The sequence below is a fragment of the Rhinopithecus roxellana genome, chromosome 3 (assembly GCF_007565055.1).
Source record: "Rhinopithecus roxellana isolate Shanxi Qingling chromosome 3, ASM756505v1, whole genome shotgun sequence".
Taxonomy (NCBI): domain Eukaryota; kingdom Metazoa; phylum Chordata; class Mammalia; order Primates; family Cercopithecidae; genus Rhinopithecus; species Rhinopithecus roxellana.
In genome coordinates, this window is record NC_044551.1 from 64,633,269 (window position 1) to 64,652,938 (window position 19,670).

General features: G+C 37.3%; 1 protein-coding gene across 1 annotated transcript in view; it reads left to right on the forward strand.

The window, feature by feature from the left end:
* FCHO2 (FCH and mu domain containing endocytic adaptor 2) overlaps window positions 1–19,670 on the forward strand; it is a 143,355-nt gene that overhangs the window by 39,096 nt on the left and 84,589 nt on the right. Inside the window, exons 6-8 of the mRNA XM_030927399.1 lie at window positions 7,978–8,082; window positions 17,076–17,174; window positions 18,235–18,331. Coding sequence (XP_030783259.1) covers window positions 7,978–8,082; window positions 17,076–17,174; window positions 18,235–18,331 — 301 coding nt within the window. The remainder of the gene's footprint in view (window positions 1–7,977; window positions 8,083–17,075; window positions 17,175–18,234; window positions 18,332–19,670) is intronic.

The following is a 19,670-nucleotide window of genomic DNA, read 5'->3' on the forward strand; positions in this document are numbered from 1 at the left end:
GGGGAATGGGGCTGGAGCTGACCATATTCAAAATAAAATAATTACTTTAAAAAATGTAAGTCACAGGAGCAGTTTACTCTTAGTAGATACTATAACATTCATGACCAACAGTGAATTGGTATGGGTTGCATATCATTAATGCAAATGTCTGTGATCTAAATTAGTTAAAACTTTCCAGAGGGTTAAAGTACTGCTGAGTTAAAGTACTGTTCTCTTTTGTGAACCCCAGTGGGCTTACCATAGTACCTAGTATGCCGTGACCACTCAAAAAATATATGGTGACTAGAGATTACACGTAAATAAATGATTCTGAGTCTTTTCATATAAACCAAAACAAGTTTAATGTAATGATTTACATGCAATTAAAGGACTTTTTTTTTTTTTTTTCCTAGAGATGAGGTCTCATTGTGTCACCCAGGCTGGAGTACAGTGGTGGTATGATCATAGCTTACTGCAGCCTGGAATTGCTGAGCTCAGGCGATCACCTCACTGTCTCAGCCTCTCGAATAGCTGGGATCACAGGTGTGAATCACCAGGCCCAGCTCATGATTTCTTTTTTATTAAAATATTGAGCAGGAGTGGAGCATGTAGTTGTGTCCAAGGGTTGTGAGTTGGCTGAAATTCACCCTATGCTTCACAGGGATGGACTTTGGTGGGATGGACTACTCAGAGGAAGGGATGCTTTTTTCTAATTGGTCTCCTCAGAGATGGCATCTTTGCTTGTGATATTAGATATTGTTAGTGGGTTCTCTGCTTTGTAATATATTTTGATCCAAGTCAGTTATTTTGGCCTATCGTAAGGTTTTTATTAATATGAATGTAGATTGTTTTAAAAGTCATAGATCTTTGAATAATTTTTTTGTGACTTAACATAAATACTATAGCTGTTATAACATAATTTGGTTATCATTCACTCATTCACAGGCTTTTTTTTTTTTTTTCTTTTCTTTTTTAAGATGGAGTCTCACTCTGTTACCCAGGCTGGAGTGCAGTGGCATGGTCTTGGCTCACTGCAATCTCTGCCTCCTGGATTCAAGCGATTCTCCTGCCTCAGTCTCCCAGGTACCTGGGATTACAGGCACGCGTCACCATGCCCAGCTAATTTTTGTATTTTTAGTAGAGATGGGATTTCACTATGTTGGCCAGCCTGATCTTGAACTCCTGATCTCAGGTGATCTGCTGGCCTCAGCCTCCCAAAGTGCTGGGATCACTGGTGTGAGCCACCACACCTGGCCACAAGCCTTTATTTTTATAAAACACCACTTAGTAGGTACTCATGTTTGTGGACTATTGACTAAGTACTTATTTTATATGTATGTACTGGCTTCATGGATTGTACTATAAAAGTCATAGGCACTTAAAATGTTTTTAGTAGTATATTAATAAATTTATAATGCTAAGGAAAGGAACAAAACTTAGATTTGTTTTATTATCATAGTTAGTGTATTAAAGCCACTCTTTTGCTTATGAGAAGAAAGTAGCTATTACTTTTAAAGCACAGTTTCCTCTTAAGAACAAATGCTCCAACTTCCCTTTTATTTTAATTAATTAGTGAATTAATTAACTAGTGAATTAATTTTTCAAGACAGGGTTTCTCTCTGTTTTCCAGGCTGGAGTGCAGTGGCACAATCACGGCTTACTGTAACCTTGAACTCCCAGACTTGAGCAGTCCTTCCACCTCAGCTTCCAGAGTGGCTGGAACTACAGGCATGTGCCACCATGCACAGCCAATAAAAAAAAAAAAAGATTTGTAGGCCAGGCATGGCGGCTCATGCCTGTAATCCCAGCACTTTGGGAGGCCGAGGCAGGTAGATTACCTGATGTCAGCAGTTCAAGACCAGCCTGGCCAACATAGTGAAACCCCGTCTCTACTAAAATACAAAATTAGCCGGGTGGGTGGTGGATGCCTGTAATCCCAGCTACTTAGGAGGTTGAGGCAGGAGAATCTCTTGAACTGGGGAGGTGGAGGTTGCAGTGAGCCAAGACTGCGCCACTACACTCCAGCCTGGGCAACAAGAGTGAAACTCAGTCTCAAAAAAAAAAGGCTGGGGGCAGTGGCTCACGCCTGTAATCCCAGCACTTTGGGAGGCCGAAGCAGGCGGATCACCTGAGATTGGGACTTTGAGACCAGTCTGACCAACATGGTGAAACCCCGTCTCTGCTAAAAATACAAAATTAGCCAGGCGTGGTGGTGCATGCCTGTAATCCCCGCTACTTGGGAGGCTGAGGCAGGAGAATCTCTTAAACTCAGGAGGCGGAGGTTGTGGTGAGCCGAGATCGTGCCATTGGACTCCAGCCTGGGCAACAAGAGTGAAACTCCATCTCAATAATAATAATAAAAAAATCGTAGACACAAGGTCTCGTGTTGCACAGGCTGGTCTCAAAATCCTACTCTCAAGCCATCCTCCTGCTTCGGTCTCCCAAAGTGGTGGGATTACAGGCATGAGCCACCACACCTGGCCCAACTTCCCTTTTAATAATGACTTTACAAAAGTTGTCACTTTTTTATGATGAGGCCATTCACTTTCTATAATTCTACCCTAAGAATTTATAGCATTACTAACTCAGCATAATATGTTATTTAGAAAGTTGTTTTGACTATTTTTAGTATTGTGTAGCTGTTTCTTGTGAAAGATGTGTCTTGCTTTCAAAAAATATACATGTTTCTGGTGGGACATGGTGGCTCATGCCTGTAATCCCAGTGCTTTGGGAGGCCAGGGTGGAGGGATCGCTTGAGGCTGGGAGTTGGAGACCAGCCTGGGCAACATAGTGAGACCCCATCTGTACAAAAGGTTTTTTAAAAAATTAGTCAGTGTGAGATTGCGCCATTGTACTCCAGCCTGGGCCTACAATAGCAAGACTGGTGGTGCATACCTGTTGACCTAACTACTCAGGAGGCTGAGGCAGGAGGAGGATTGCTTGATTCCAGGAGGTTGAGGCTGCAGTGAGCCATGATTGCACCACTGCACTCCAGCCCAGAAGACAGAGTGAGATCCTGTCTCCAAAAAAAAAAAAAAAAGAAAACAAATTTATTTATTAGTGCTTCTTTTGTCTCTTTTGTCAGTTTTCTAAGATGCTTCTCTATTTCTTTTTTCTTTCATTTTTTAAAAATCCCTATCATCTTGTATTAAAGATGCTTCTTAAAGTTGATTTGTAATTTCCTTAAGATTCTGTCTCTGGCATATCAATTTTACCTTTCAAGAGTGAGAGCTAAGCTGGGCACGATGGCTTATGCCGGTAATCCCAGCACTTTGGGAGGCCAAGGCAGGAGCTCAGGAGTTCAAAACCAGCCAGGACAACAGTGAGATCCCATCTCTACAAAAAAAATAAAATAAATAAATAAAAGTTAGCCAGGCATAGTGGCATGTGTCTATGGTCCTAGGTACTTGGGAGGCTGAGGTACTTGAGCCCAGTAGTTTGAGGCTACACTCTAATCTGCGTGACAGAGTGATACCCTGTCTCAAAAAAAAAAAAAAGAAAAGAAAAGAAAAAAAAAAGCTGATTGAAAAAATATGTTAGAACTTAAAAAGTGGACCTTCTTTCTTCATGCTTTCAAATAAGAAATAAAATTTTATAATTTCCTAATATCAGAGGGTATGCTTCATAAAACTTCTTTGTTTAGAATTTTGATTTAGATCCAGCCGTTAACCTTTGAGATAAAGATAATAGTTTTATAGCCAGAAGTAGTGAACAAATAAGTGCTGAATGTATAGACCAGGATTTATGAAAATATGCTGGTGTAAAAGCCAATAGTTTTATCCCTCTTGACTCAGTAGAGATTTGAGTAGCAAAATTAGTTAGAATTCTAGAGACTACTTGAGTATAGGAAGATGAAATTTTTCAGGATCTTCCCTCCATCTCTTAAAGGCCTATAATGTTTGATGCATAGTGTTATAAAATAATTACTTTGTTTATACTTTAGAAATACATGTCTTTTATAAGTAGTAATGTTCCTCCATGCAGTCATCCTTTATTTCTGTTAGGTTATAAATTTCTTGTTAGTGAGAACCTATCATTGTATTGTCCATAACACAGCATATATATTTACTTGGAAAATAATCATAGCAAAATATTATTTGAATTCTTCCACTTCATTAATATAAGAAAATTGGTTTGAGTTTCTTTTAGCTATAGGCTTTAGAATAGATGCTTACTTTTTAAAATGACTTATTCAAATATTTTTCTGATTTGCTATTATATTATGAAGTGATACTTTGCATGCAACAGTAAATAAATGTTTAGTTCCTAACCTATCACCATGCTGGGAACTATTGAAGTTATTAAAGGCTAAATATATGTTATTGTTTCTGTCTTCAAGAAGCTTTGTTTTTCTTGGAGAGCCAAGACATATTAAATAGTACAGAACAAGAAGTTAGAGAGAGGGTTGAATGGTAAGTTGAGAAGGTGTGGTATCTTATTTTGTACACAATCTATAAAAAGAAAACCTGCTAGGTGTTTGTCTCAAAAGAAATTGCTATTAAAAGAAATTTATTTTTTAAAAAGTAATTTATTTCACACAGTCTTTCCCATTATATTTTATTTTTATGGTATTTGTTTTTTTGTTTTTTGAGTCAGGGTCTCTGTTGTTCGGGCTGGAGTGTGGTGGTGCTATCATAGCTCACTGCAGCCTTGAACTCTTGGGCTCAAGTGATTCTGCCTCAGCTTCTTGAGTAGCTAGGACCACAGGTGTGTGCCACTGTGCCTGGATAATTTATTTTATTTTATTTTAATTTTGGAGAATGGGGTCTCACTGTATTGCCCAGGCAGGTTTCGAACTCCTGGGCTCAAGCTATTCTCCGCCTCTGCCTTCCTAAGAGCTCGGGTTACAGGCATGAGCCACTGCACCTGGCTTATTTTTAAAAAATTTTTACTGTATTTTATTTTTTAGTTTTTAAAATTTTTGTAGAGACAGGGTCTTACTTTGTTGCCCAGTCTGGTCTTGAACTCCTAGTCTCAAGTGATTCCTCCTGCCTTGGTCTCCCAGAGTGCTGGGATTATAGGCATGTGCCACCATGCCCGCCCAGTAAATTACTTTTAAAAGTATAGGCACAGTCATTATAATTAGGTATTTTTGGAATTTTCCAATTTTATGGGTCTCCTTTTGACTTGTAAATATCTCTATTAGGAATGATTACAACTTGTCTTTATCAACAGCTGGCATATAAATTATTAAGCAATAATTTAATGAGCAGCAGAGAAAAAGAAAAAAGGTAGGTATCAGGATGAGGTATTAGGAACAAGCAAAGAAGGGGCTTTCAGTAGGGTTACATCATTTTGCTAGGCTGTGTCATTAAAAATCACTCTGAAGTCCCAGTGCAGTGGCTCATGCCTGTGATCCCAGCACTTTGGGAGGCCTAGGCGGGTGGATCATTTGAAGTCAGGAGTTCGAGATCAGCTTGGCCAACATGGTGAGTGAGACCCCATCTCTACTAAAAATACAAAAATTAGCTGGTCGTGGTAGTTTGCACCTGTAATTCCAACTACTTGGGAGACTGAGGCAGGAGAAGCGCTTGAATCCAGGAGGCGGAAGTTGCAGTGAGCCAAGATTGCACCATTGTACTCCAGCCCAGGCCATAGAATGAGACTCCATCTCAAAAAAAAAAAAAAAAAAAAAAATCACTCTGAAGACTGTAGGTTGTGTAATTGCTCTTATACTTACTGAAAATACAGGTATTAGAAGAACAAACTAAAATTTATTTGCATAAAAAAATCCAAAAGGAAACCCATATTAAGCATGCCATTATAATTGTTTTTAAAATAAATTCTAGCAAACTTGGTTATCTGGGTTTCTTGCGAAGGTACTCGGTAAACTGTCCATTTCATTTAGCTGTTATGTATTTGAACAGGGGCAGGATATTAGAGGATTCCAGTACAGTAACTGGTATAAAATAATGTCAGCTGTGTGGAACTGGGAAAAGAGTAAAACAAAAAAATCTATAGGAGCAAACTGGAAAATTGTTACAGGTTTTAGTCACTTTCACTAGGGATAGACAGATCAGTACAACTCAGTAACTCGGTTATATCTTTATATAACAGCAAAATATGATGATATATTTTCTTGATGACATTTCTTGTTAGAAACCATAATAAAAGCAGGCACTATTTATTTTTAAATTTAACTGTATGCCAGACCCTGTTCCAAGAATTGTATATAACTACATTTCATTACTACCACAACTTGAAAAAAAAAAAAGGTGATATTGTTCCCTTTTTAGGAATGAGAGAACTGTATAAATTTCTAAGACAAGGTCAGTTGGGTAGTACAGTGCTGAGATTTCACTTTCCTTGGTTTCAGTTACCCACTGTCCAATATAGTAGAATATTTAGAGAGAGACCATATTCACATGATGTTATTACAGTATGTTGTTATAATTGTTATATTATTGTTGTTAATCTCTTACTGTGCCTAATTTATAAATGAAACTTTATCATAGTTATGTATGTATAGGAAAAAAATGGTATATAATATAGAGTCTGTACCATCCACGGCTTCAGACATCCACTGGGATCTTGGAATGTATTCCCCATGGATAAAGGGGCAGTAGTGTAAATGGCAGAGGCAGAATTTCAGTCGAATTTCTTCTGGTTCCAAAATCAGCTTTGTTTACATTTCATGGTAAAGTGGCATCCTATATTCTTTAAGAAGGCAGGAAAGTACAAAACATATATACTTAATATAGTATAAACAGTTATATTTTAGAGAGAGAACAAAGTTGCTTGTGTAGGGAGTAGGACTATATGTACCTCTTAACCAAGCCCAAATCCCAGGGTAAACCCAGTTTTCTCTTTGTAGTTTTTGTTTTTAGATTCCTGATCGTGGCTTGAGATAATTACATATTGGTACTGATCAGCTTTAAACAAATTAAGTATTTTACAGCTTTCTTTGGACCTGAGTGGCACTTAGCAATACTTTTACTCATCTAGTCATGACCTGTTGCATCCTCCACAATTACAGTTGGAAACTTTTTTTGTTCTCCTTAAGCTCCCAACCCTACCCTACTGTTTCTCACTCATAACTGGACCCATCTGTTACCTAGTCAAGAAAATGGGGATTTTTATATCTTGAAATCCTACAGCTTGTCTTTCTTTGATCTCCTTTAAACTCTTATTTAGTCCAGCCACATCCTTCCATCTTCCTGTATCCAAGTTGATTAGACCTTTGAGAATATCAAGCTTCTTGATAGCTGTATATATGCTTCAACCTACAAACTATACATAATCTTTTCCTTTCTCAGATGCCTATCTTCTTATAATTTACCCTAACTTCTGTGGCTGTGTTACTTTATTCCAGTTTTGTTTATAGGTTATACAGTACTGCTTAACTTTTTTAATTAAATAAGTAACTTTTATAAAACCAGAACTATATTATTGTAACAGTTTTGTTTTTTAAGTCTTGAAAAAATAGGCAAAAATTAAAAACAAGTTTCTGTATTTGCTGGAGCATAATGGAAGCTGAGAAACATCAAGGAAAACAGTCTTCACAACTTTCGAGATCGGTTTATAGTATTTAATCAGACATTGAATGAAATATATGTATGCTGCGAGAGGAAAATTCACAGCTGCGAAAAGGAGTGTCAAGCGGGTTCTGGTGGTTTTGTGACATTTTTGTATGTTGTCTGGAAGTTTCTCTCCGACACTGTGTTAACATATCTTAGTAACACTTTAGCATTATCATGTAATTATGTAATCTTAGTCTGGGATTTAAAATGAGAGTACTTTAACTTTTCAAAGCATATTCCATCAAACAGAAAAGACAATCAGTGTTTAATTCCTGACTTTTTGGCTGACTGTAACAATAACAATAAAAAAAGACTAACAAGGGCCTCACAACAGGTATCAAAGTTAGTTATATGTCATATTGAACTCTTAAAATGTATTTTAATTTGTTATTTATATTAACTTACATTAGGAAAGAAAAAAGGTCACTGCACAGTTAAAAGTGTTGGTTTTCTTTTTCTTTTTCTTTTTTTATTACAGGCAGCTGTTAAGTCTAAGAAAGCTACAGATACCTATAAACTCTATGTGGAAAAATACGCATTAGCAAAAGCTGATTTTGAACAGAAAATGACAGAAACAGCTCAGGTAGGTATTTTAAGGTTTCAGATTGGAAACAGGACATTTATATTTGTGTATATTGATTAATTTTTTCTCTTATATAATTTTTTAGTGTTAGAAATTTTAAAATGCACAATCTCAATGTTTTAATGATGCTGTTTTAAAAATACATGTCTTGTTTTGGAGATTGAGGACCAAGATGCAATAATTATAATGTCATAAGGAATTATACAGGTAGATCAGAAGAGCCTGTATAAAGATAATTGGGGAAAATGAGGGCATTGGTACATGATGAAGACAGTGCTTAAGAAGCATTAATAAGAAAACTGGAAGTGACTTAGTACTGAGGCTACAACAGTCAATAAAACAACCCAAAAAACCCCTGGTCTTAAATAATTTATATATTATTGAGGGAAGACAGACAAAAATGTCTGCCTTCCATTAGCTTGGGATAAATTATATTTGGTGTAGTGTTCTCAGAACCTTAATTAAAGGCCTCATTTAAGGTGGCTGCCTTTTAGGACTCATACCTAACATTTCCACTCTCCACTGCCCCTGCTTCTTGTCCTTTTCCTTGTTTTATTTTCCTGCTTAGCACCTATCGTGATCTTACATACCAATAATTTTATTCCTGTATCAATCAGGTCAGAGTAAGTATGCTGAGGTGACACAAGGCCCCAGAAATCTCAGTGGCTTGCAATATCAAAGGTTTATTTCTTTCTCAGGCTGCATGTTCATTATGGGTTGGCTGCAGCTATTTTACATCGTTTTCACTGTAGTCCTGAGGCTGGTGGATAAATCCCTTTTTGGAATGTTCTTAGTTATGTCTGAGGGGCCAGAAACATAGTGAAGCACATGGGCTCTTTTACCTATATTTTTTATCTGTTTTTCTCCACTAAAATTTAAGTTAATGAGAGCAAGGATGGATTTGTTTTGTTTACTGCTATATCCTCAGCATTTAAAATAGTTCCCAGATCATGGTAGGCACTTAGTTAGTATGAAAGAAGGACTTTGTGAATTTGAATTTTTGGACTCTAGGTCTTCATTATGTCTTCCCATTTGAGGTAGTGAACAACTCATATCTTAGAAAGCAATGTCTTGCATACTTGTGTGCATGTATGTGCGTATCCGTCTTTTTACCCACAATGGCATAGGCTCTGTTAGATGCTGGTGTGTATGTAGTACATCTGTAAATAAGACAGATATCTCCGTGCTTGAGATGGCATTTACAGTATAGAGGAGGGAGGCAGACATTAAATACATGCTTAAATATAAAGTTATAAATTAGTACAAGTATTGCAAAGGAAAATAATAGGCTTCCATGAGATAGAATAATAGGAGTGACTTAATTTGGATTAGGGAGTCAGGAAAGGCCTTTTAAGATAAGTGACGTTTAAAACTGGGACTTGAAGAATGAGTACGAATGAAGCAATAGGGCAAGAGTGTTACAGGCTTTGGGGATCACGAGTATGAAGGCCCAGAGGATACAAAAGAACTGTTACATTCTGGAAAGTAAAAAATGCTTACTAAACCTGAGTAAGGGAAAATGGTAGTGAGAAATGAGGTTGAATTGATATGCAAGGACCAGGTTTTATTAGGTTGGTGCATAAGTAATTGCAGTTTTTGCCATTACTTTTAATGGCAAAAGAATTTAGGTTTTCTTCTAAGAGCAGCTAGAAGCTGCCTAAGGGTTTTAGGCAGGGATGTGACATGATCTGATCTACATTTAAAGATAATTCTGGCAGTTTAGTGAAGAATTGATTAGAGTATGGCTAAAGGAGAATCAAGAGTCCAGTTTGGAAGTCAGTATAGTAGTCAGGTGAGAAGAATGCAGGCCAACATAGTGGTCTTAAAGAAGGAGAGAAGTGAATGCATTGGAGATGGCAGGGATGGGATGGGTTGAGGAATTCTGCAGATCAGGATCCCTTCCAGGTTTTAGCTTGTTAAATCTATGTGGAAAGAGATAAATAGGGAAGATTAGATGAAGAACTGTTCATCTAATGGAAGGAAGGATTCATCTGATGGAAGGAAGGGATCAGATGTTCACTTTTGAACATGTTAATATTAAGACGCCTATGAGATAACGTAATTGGTGACATCAGGAGGGCAGTTTTGGGGGAGCCAAGTAATCTGGACCAGACATAATGTCCACAGTTCCTTATCCACAATTCTGAATCTGAAGAGCTCTGAGTTATGCTATGTATATTTTCCTTTAGAAATATTAATGTGTTTGATAAACAGATGCCACTACAGATCCTGCTGGTAGTATTATGAATGAAGTATATGGCATTCTAAACAATACTGTATATCTTTATTTAAAAAATAAGGGAAGAAAAGGAATTCCAAAACTCACCAGGTCCCAAAAGTTTTTAATAAGGATTATGAGACCATGTAAAATAGGGTGTTCTCAGTACACAAAGCCATGATGACATCACTTTTAGTTAGAGTGTGGGGAAGAAAGGGCCTCAGGGCCAAGCTCTGAGAGACTCATTATTGAGATTTTAATAGAGGAAGCCAAAGAAGAAAGAAGAAAACTGGAAGTGTAATGTCATGGTAGCTGGACAAAGAAGCTTCAAGAAGGAAAGGTTTAAGTAGTTGTCTTAAATAAGTCTTCAAGTCTAGTGAGATAGAAAGTTTCAATTTCTGTAGCAACTGAGGTCATTACAGACTTCAGCAAGTGCTGTTTTGTCTTTTAAATCATTAGGAGCATTTATAAGGCAGTTATTGTTGATATGTTAATTTCACATTAAATGATTAGTCTCTATCTGAGCATTTGCTGTTTTGTTAATTTTTAAAATTGGAATAAATAGGATTTGCTATAGTCAGAGATTTTTGTTTGTTGATGTTACTTTATAAAAAAGAATGTTCGGCACATTTTTCCGTTTCCTTTTCTTGTTCTGCTTCCCCATTACATTGTTTTTCAAAATAGCATTTTAATTGTTCATCCTGCCTTTCTGTTTTTTTTGTTTGTTTTTTGTTGTTTTTTGAGACAGGGTCTCACTCTGTCAACCAGGCTTGAGTTCAATGGCACGATCTTGGCTTACTGCAACCCTTCTGCCTCCCAGGCTAGTGACCCTCCCACCTCAGTCTCCTGAGTAGCTGGGACTGCAGGTGTGCACCATCATGTCTGGCTAATTTTTGTATTTTTAGTAGAGACAGGGTTTCACCTGTTGCCCAGGGTGGTCTCGAACTCTAGGGCTCAAGCGATCTGCCCAGCTCAGCCTCCCAAAATGCTGGCTGGGATTACAGGCACCATGCCAGCCCATTCTGCCCTTTTAAAGATGGGAACATTAATTTATTCGAGCAAATGTGTGACCATGCTGCTTTTAAATAAAGATGATGGCATACCTTACTAATGTGTGTATATTGTTCTTTCTCAAGATCTTAGAGATCTCTGTTTCTGTCTCTCCCTCTCTGTCATACTCGTACAGCTGCAGAATAGGTTAATTATTGTTTCTTCATAGAGAATAGACTTTAATTTGGGTTATTTTAGAAGGGAAAGTAATCCTTTTACTTCTCCACTTAACTGTTTTTCCAGGCCACCTGGGTTGACCAGTCTCAGTGGGAAAGAAAGAACCAGACAGTATAGTGAGAATCAAATTTGGGTGGTAGGACCTGTATTTACTAGTGGGAGAAGATAATTGAGTCTCTAGGGTGAAAGAGGTTAGAATTTAGAGTATTTGTGATTTAAGTTTTCAAAATTTAGGTTTAGAATAAAAATGATCGAAATTGTGACTTTTTATGCTCATACTTTTACCACTATTTAATGAGACTTGAAACAGAATATGGAGATTTTGTTTACTTTAAAGCAGTGAGATAGCTAGTTTATGGAAACTTTGAGATTTGTTAATCAGTACTCTCAGATGAAAGATTATTAGAATTAGAGTACTTTTATATATCTTTAGTGGCTGACAAGATAGTATAGTCATGTGTCGCTTAACAATGGGGATACACTTTAAAAAATGTCATTAGGCAATTTTGTCATTGTGTGAACATCATAGAATGTACTTATGCATGACCAGGCATGGTGGCTCATGCCTCTAATCCCAGCACTTCTGGAGACTGAGGCGGGCGTATCACCTGAGGTCAGGAGTTCAAGACTAGACTTCCTAATGTGTTGAAACCCTGTCTCTACTAAAAATACAAAAATTAGCCAGGCATGGTGGTGCACGCCTATAATCCCAGCTACCTGGGAGGCTGAGGCAGCAGAATTGCTTGAAATGGGAAGCAGAGGTTGTGGTGAGCTGAGATTGTGCCACTGCACTCCAGCCTGGGCAACAGAGTGAGACTCTGTCTCACAAAAAAAAAAAAAAAAAGAGAGAGAGAATGTACTTACTTACACAAACCTAGATGGTATAGACTACTACAGACCTGGCTATATGGTGTAGTCTGTTGCTTCTAAGCTACAAACCTGTACAGCATGTTACTGTACTGAATACTGTAGGCAGTTATAACAAGATGGTATTTGTGTATTTAAACATAGAAAAGATACAGTAAAAATACAGTATAAAAGATTTAAAATGCTGCACCTGAGTAGAACACTTATGTTGAATGGAGATTGCAGGAATGGAAGTTGCTCTGGTTGAGTTAGTGAGTGAGTAGTGAGTAAATGTGAAGGCCTAGGACATTACTGTACACTGCTGTAGATTTTAGAAGCACTGTAGATTTAGGTTATGTTAAATTTTATTAAAAGTAGTTTTCTTCCTTCAGTAATAAATTAACCTTAGCTCATTGTAAGTTTAGAAACAAAAAATTTTTTAAACATTTTGACCCTTTTATGATGACATCTTAAAGTGGAAACACATTGTACACTTGTACAATAATATTTTCTTTGTATCCTTACTCGATCAGCTTTTTTTCTGTTTAAAAAAAATTTTTTTTAACTTTTAAAATCTTTTTCCTAAAAACTAAGATACAAACATGTGTACAGTAAACATGGGCCTACATAGGCTTAGTATCATTAGGATTGCTCTTTTGTCTCTACATCTTATCCTACTGGAAGGTCTTCAGGGCCAGTAGCATGCATAGAATTGTCATCTCCGGCTGGACTTGGTGGCTCACACTTGTAATCCCAGCACTTTGGGAGGGCGAGGTGGGCGGATCACTTGAGGTCAGGAGTTCGAGACCAGCCTGGCCAACATGTTGAAACCTCATCTTTAATAAAAATACAAAAATTAGCTCGGCGTGGTGGTGTGCGCCTGTAATCCTAGCTATGCCGGAGGCTCAGGCATGAGAATCACTTGAACCCAAGAGGTAGTGGTTGCAGTGAGCTGAGGTTGTGCCACTGCACTCCAGCCTGGGCGACAGAGCGAGACTCCATCTCAGGAAAAAAAAAAAGTATCACCTATGATAACAAAGCCTTCTAGAATAACTCCTGAAGGACCTGCTGGAGGCTGTATTGCAGTTATTGTTTTTTCTAATAAGTAGGAAGATTACACTCTAATAATAAAGTGTAGTAAATACATTTACCAGTAGCATCATTTATTATCAAGTATTATGTACTGTGTATTAAGTGCTATGCAGTACTTTTATGTGACAGGCAGCACAGTAGGTTTGTTTATACCAGCATCACCACAAATGTGAGTAATACGCTGCACTACGTTATGGCAGCTATGATGTCACTAGGCAATGGAAAGTTTTCATATCTATTATAATCTTTTGGTACCACTGTCATATGTGGCATTAGTTGTTGACAGAAATGTCATTATGTGGCTCATGACTATACTTTCAAAAATTAATATAACAGGCTGGTTTGGTGTCTTAGGCCTGTAATCATCAGTTCGGTGGCTTATGCTTTGGGAGGCCGAGGCAGGCGGATCACAAGGTCAAGAGATTGAGACCATACTGGCCAACGTGGTGAATCCCTGTCTACTAAAAATACAAAAATTAGTTGGACATGGTGGCAAGTGCCTGTAATCCCAGCTTCTTGGGAGGCTGAGGCAGGAGAATCACTTGAACCCAGGAGGCAGAGGTTGCAGTGAGCTGAGATTGCACCACTGCACTCCAGCCTGGTGACAGAGCAAGACTCTATCTCAAAAAAAAAAAAAAAAAAAAAAAAAAATTAACAGTGCATGTGAACACAGTGAATTTGAAGTTGCAGGGGGTAAAGTGCCTATCTAATTTGTTCAAGAAAGTTCGTTTGTGTATACTCAAGCACTTGAGACTATATCCATTTCCCATTGCTGAATTACTCTGAGTTTAGTAGTCACTAATTTTGAGGAATTGTGATAGTTAGCAGTGTGCCCCTACCCCCAAAACCCCACAGTTTCAAAATTGCATCTGAATCATGCCTTGAGTTTCTCTGTGGATTCATATTTTAAGATATTTGTAAATAAATAATGATCTGCCTTGTTGAGTGTAGCTTTTTCAAAAGGGAATAAAGACGGTTTCCTCGGAATTAAGGGTCATTCAAATGAAATTAATGGCTACTTGTCTATGAGAAAATATCTTGTTCATTAAATTGCTGAAATTTAAGCTAAGGGCTATCCTTCTACTAAATGGTCCTCAGTTCTTGAGAGTAATTCAGGATCTTAAAATACTGGTACTGTATTCTCATTGACTTGGTCAAAATTAGTCAATGACAAGCATTCCATTTTAACTCTGCCGTTCCTCATAAATCACATTGATTTAAGTTTTTGGGCTGTTGCAATACTGCCAAAACTGTAATTTCACCATTCTAGATTTTTTTTTTTAGAGGTTCTTACCATTTACACATTAGATATCATTTGGTTTGGGGATTTCTGGTCACCAAAGTGACTAAAGAAATTTAGATATTAAATATAGGGTCAGGGAATTTAATTTGATAAACTAGCCAGAGAAAAATAATAAGGCTTAGGTCCATTCCTTATAACTGATTTAATTTGGCAAAAAATGGATTACCAGGTTTGTACAATAGAAATGACGAATGTATTTTGTTTGAAAATGGATAACTCAGCATTTCCCAAAGCCTGTTTCGAGGGCTATTAATTGTTCTGTGAGATATTAATCGATGTTCAGGGAAGAAGAAAAACAAAAGTGTTGTGAGGTCAAAGAAATTTGGAAAATGCTGGGTTAAGCAAAGTGAAACGTGTCATTATTTCAGTATTTCTCAGAGCTTCTTTTTTCTCTCCAAAATGAAGTCTCACTGTGTCGCCCAGCTGGAATGCAGTGGCGGGATCTCGGCTCACTGCAACCTCTACCTTCCAGGTTTAAGCAGTTCTCCTGGGTTCAAGCTATTCTCTGCCTGAGGCTCCCTAGTATCTGGGATTACAGGCACGCGCCACCATGCCTGGCCAATTTTTGTGTTTTTAGTAGAGACGGGGTTTCACCATGTTGGCCAGGTTGGTCTTGAACTCCTCATCTCATGATTGACCGGTCTTGGCCTCCTGGAGTGCTGGGATTACAGGTGTGAGCCACCGTGCCTGGCCTCTAGGAGCTTTTGATATATTTTGATATATTTATATATCAAGGCAAGGCAAGGTAAGCAGCGGTTTTCTCTCTGGGGATATCAGAGTAACTTGGAAATGTTTTCCAAACAACATTCTCACCTCTTTCATCCCCCATTCCCCAGGCAGTACTGGAGGATCTATTTGTTTTGAAGTTTGAAAACGTTCTCCAGGTGATCTAACTCATCCTCACCTTCGATTGAGAACTGCTGAAATAGAGTATATAGGCTTTCCCAGTTTTCTTTGATCACAGTCATCTCTTTTGGGGATTGTATATTGTTATTTCTTTTTTTTTTTTTTTTTGAGATGGAGTCTCACTCTGTTGCCCAGACTGGAGTGCAATGGCGCGATCTTGGCTCACTGCAACCTCCACCTCCTGGGTTCAAGTGATTCTCCTGCCTCAGCCTCCCAAGTAGCTGGGATTACAAGTGCGCGCCACCACGCCTGGCTAATTTTTTATATTTTCAGTAGAGATGGGGATTCACCATGTTGGTCAGGCTGGTCTCAAACTCCTGACCTTGTGATCTGCCTGCCTCGGCCTCCCAAAGTGCTGGGATTATAGGTGTGAGCCACTGTGCCGGGTGTATATTATTATTTCAAGGATTAGAAAGACATTTTGAAAATCTGTGCGCTAGATTATAAAGTCTTTGAAAGTAAACTGTAGTTTTTGCTTTGCCAACTAATTGTTTCTCAGTTTTTAAAACTTTTTTTTTTTTTTTTTGTAACACTATTCTCTTCTGGGTCTCCTAATATTCTGATCACAATTACAGATTTTAATGTGTAATAGCTCCAAATTCGGCTGGGCGTGGTGGCTCATGCCTGTAATCCCAGCACTTTGGGAGGCCGAGGCAGGTGGATCACGAGGTCAGGAGATCGAGACTATCCTGGCTAACATGGTGAAACCTCGTCTCTACTAAAAATACATAAAATTAGCCGGGTATGGTGGCGGGCACCTGTAGTCCCAGGTATTCGGGAGGCTGAGGCAGGAGAATGGTGTGAACCTGGGAGGCAGAGCTTGCAGTGAGCCAAGATGGTGCCACTGCACTCCAGTCTGGGCAACAGCGAGATTCTGTCTCAAAAAAAAAAAAAGATCCAAATTCTAGAAAAGTTTGTGTTTACCTAAAACATGACATAACAAAAAGTTAACTTCTTGCAGTGCCATATTTCAGTTTACCTGCTAGACCTGTTTGTCTTGAGGCTTTGTTAAACATTGTGTAACAATGGTTAACTTGGAAAATTTGATTATATTGAGATGATTTCCTTTTTTTGGAGACGGAGTCTTGCTCTGTCATCCAGGCTCCAGTGCAGTGGCGTGATCTCGGCTCACTGGAACCTCTGTCTCTCAGGTTCAAGTGATTCTTCTGCCTCAGCCTCCCAAATTGCTGGGATTACAGGCATCTACCACCATGCCTGGCTAATTTTTGCGTTTTTAGTAGAGACAGGGTTTCACCATGTTGGCCAGGCTGGTCTCCAACTCCTGACCTCGGCCTCCCAAAGTGCTGGGAGAGATGATTTCTAAAAGCTCTTTTGATTCCAGAATATATATGTATGTACCTGTATATGTTATAAATCTATAACTTTGTATATGTTACCCAGAAATTTCAAGATATTGAAGAAACTCATCTCATTCACATAAAGGAAATTATAGGATCCTTGTCAAATGCTATAAAGGAAATTCATTTGCAGATAGGCCAGGTAAGTTTTTTTACTTTATGTTGAACTATTCATAAAAAATTTGTTTATTTATAGCTCTTTAAAAATATTTTCTCACTCTGTTCAAAGTTCATAATTATGTTACCAAATTTTTCCAGATAAAGAATATGTAAAGATAATATATTTACATGTGTTAAATGTAAAATAAGCTGGATATTTTATCATTTGGCCACTGAGGATGATAATTCAAATTAATTTTTTAAATTAACTATATTCAGTTTGCTTTAATTTCTAAAGCTATCAACTTTTGAATTTTCTTTTTTCAAGCTTTACTATTTTTAAATTTAAAGCAGCAACTTTATATTAAATTATATAACTTTTACTTAGAAGTGTTCCACAAATATAAAAGGTTTAATGATGACAATTTGGGGTACATTGAAATATAGTAGAGAAAGATGGAATCTGTTATTCTTCAAACTAGCTAGGCATGGTGGCTCACACCAGTAATCCCAGCAGTTTGGGAGGATGAGGCAGGAAGATCACTTGAGCCCAGAAGTTCAAGACCAGCCTGGGCAACGTAGCGAGACCTCATCTCTACAAAAAATTTAAAAAATACTTAAAAATTTTTAAATGTTAAAAAAGTTTTGTGTGTGATTGTGCGTGCCTATAGTCCCAGCTACTTGGGAGGCTGAGGTGGAAGGATCACTTGAGCCCAGGAGTTTGAGGCTGCCTTGAGCCATGACACTCAGCCATCTGGGTGACAGAGTCGGACTGTGTGTGTGTGTGTTTTTTTTAATCCAAAAGTATTTTTATTGTCTATATAAGTCTTATAAGAATGATGTCTAGAATGCTCGAAGATGGGAACAGAAAGCTGCTTTGACTTCTAGGGGCGTGAGGCTGTGTGTTAAGGGGTTAATGTAAGTGATGGCTGGTCCCCACAGATCTAGTAATGCTGGAAGACAGGTAAATTAAAGTTCTCAAGGGCCTTGGGTCAAAAATGCATATTTTGATGTAATTAATTTTAATTGTCTTGTGTAAGTTTTATCTGAAATACATTAAGAATGTGGAAAAAGAAAAAGTTTTCTTTATTTCATTTTAATAGGTCCATGAAGAATTTATAAATAACATGGCTAATACTACAGTTGAAAGTTTGATACAAAAATTTGCTGAGTCAAAAGGCACTGGGAAGGAAAGACCTGGTAAGATGATAAACTCTGCAAGGAAACATTTTAAAATTTCCCATATAGTAACTAACATATTTGCCTTGAAATTCATGTGGGTAAGGGGTAATTTTAACTTTATATCATATGTCTGAAGTTAAAAATATTTCCAAACTGTGAAATGGAGCCAACCCAAAAAATGGAGCATACCTAAAAATCTGTATAAAATCTCAGATATTATTATTTTTATGTCTGACAATACATTAAGATTTTTGTTTTGGCTTTTAGTGGTTAATACAGTGATTTAGTATTATTTAAAGTGGTCATAACATTTTACTAAATCTGTCACAGTTTTAGATTTTTCAAAATAGAGTGACCTACAGAAGGCTATTTTAATAAAAGAAAGATTGGGCGAGAATATTGAATGCTCAGAACATTGAGACCAACGTAGAATCTTTCTTAAAATTTAATAACTTCTTTCTTTTCTCATTTATATATGCATTTAACAAATATATTTATTGATTTCTAACAATATACCAGACCCCATTGTAGAAATTTAGGGATATACCAATGAACAAATGGATATAGGAATCCTGGCTCCTATTTTAATGAAAAAATGATTACAGAAGTTCAAATTCTACTTTTAATTGGCATGTTATAATGTATCAGATGTAATAAGTAGCCCATTCTCTTCCCTGCTCAGCATACTTACAGTCTTCCAGATTTGTTGAATGTATTTATTAGTTACTATATCATGTTCTTGCACGATACATGTTTCACTCGATAGGTAAAAATAATTCAGTGCATTAAAGAAGTTAAAATATGATACGGCATTTTGGAAAATGGGTAAGTCATCTGTGAAGTTTGGGAGCCATATTTCGTCAGTACAGTTCATAGACCTAAGGCTTGAAAGCTAAATCATCTTTCATTTCTTCTTCACAAATTTCATTAAATTTTAAATCTTACTGATTCAGTTGTATTAGTATTTTTCCCTTCAGACTTTCTTTTCATGTTTTTTCTAGCTGCCTGATTAATTTGCAGATTTCATACTGGTACAGCAGACGTTTCTTCTCCAATCGATTTTACATGTTATAGCACACTCATCCTTTGCCTATACAGTTATGAACTTATAATTGTACCACTTACAAATCTTTAAATTTTCACTATTGACAGAATGAAAGTGGGATTCTGGACTTGGTTTCAGAGCCTTTAAGGATCTCGAGCTGACCAGACTTTAGTCTTAACTTACTTTCTTTTTTTTTTTTTTTTTTTTTTTTGTTTCAAGCACAAGTATTTGTTGATATGTTTTAATGGAACAATAAGGCACAATCGTGGATTAAAACAGTTTGCTATACAGACAAAAGAGGGGAAAAGCTAT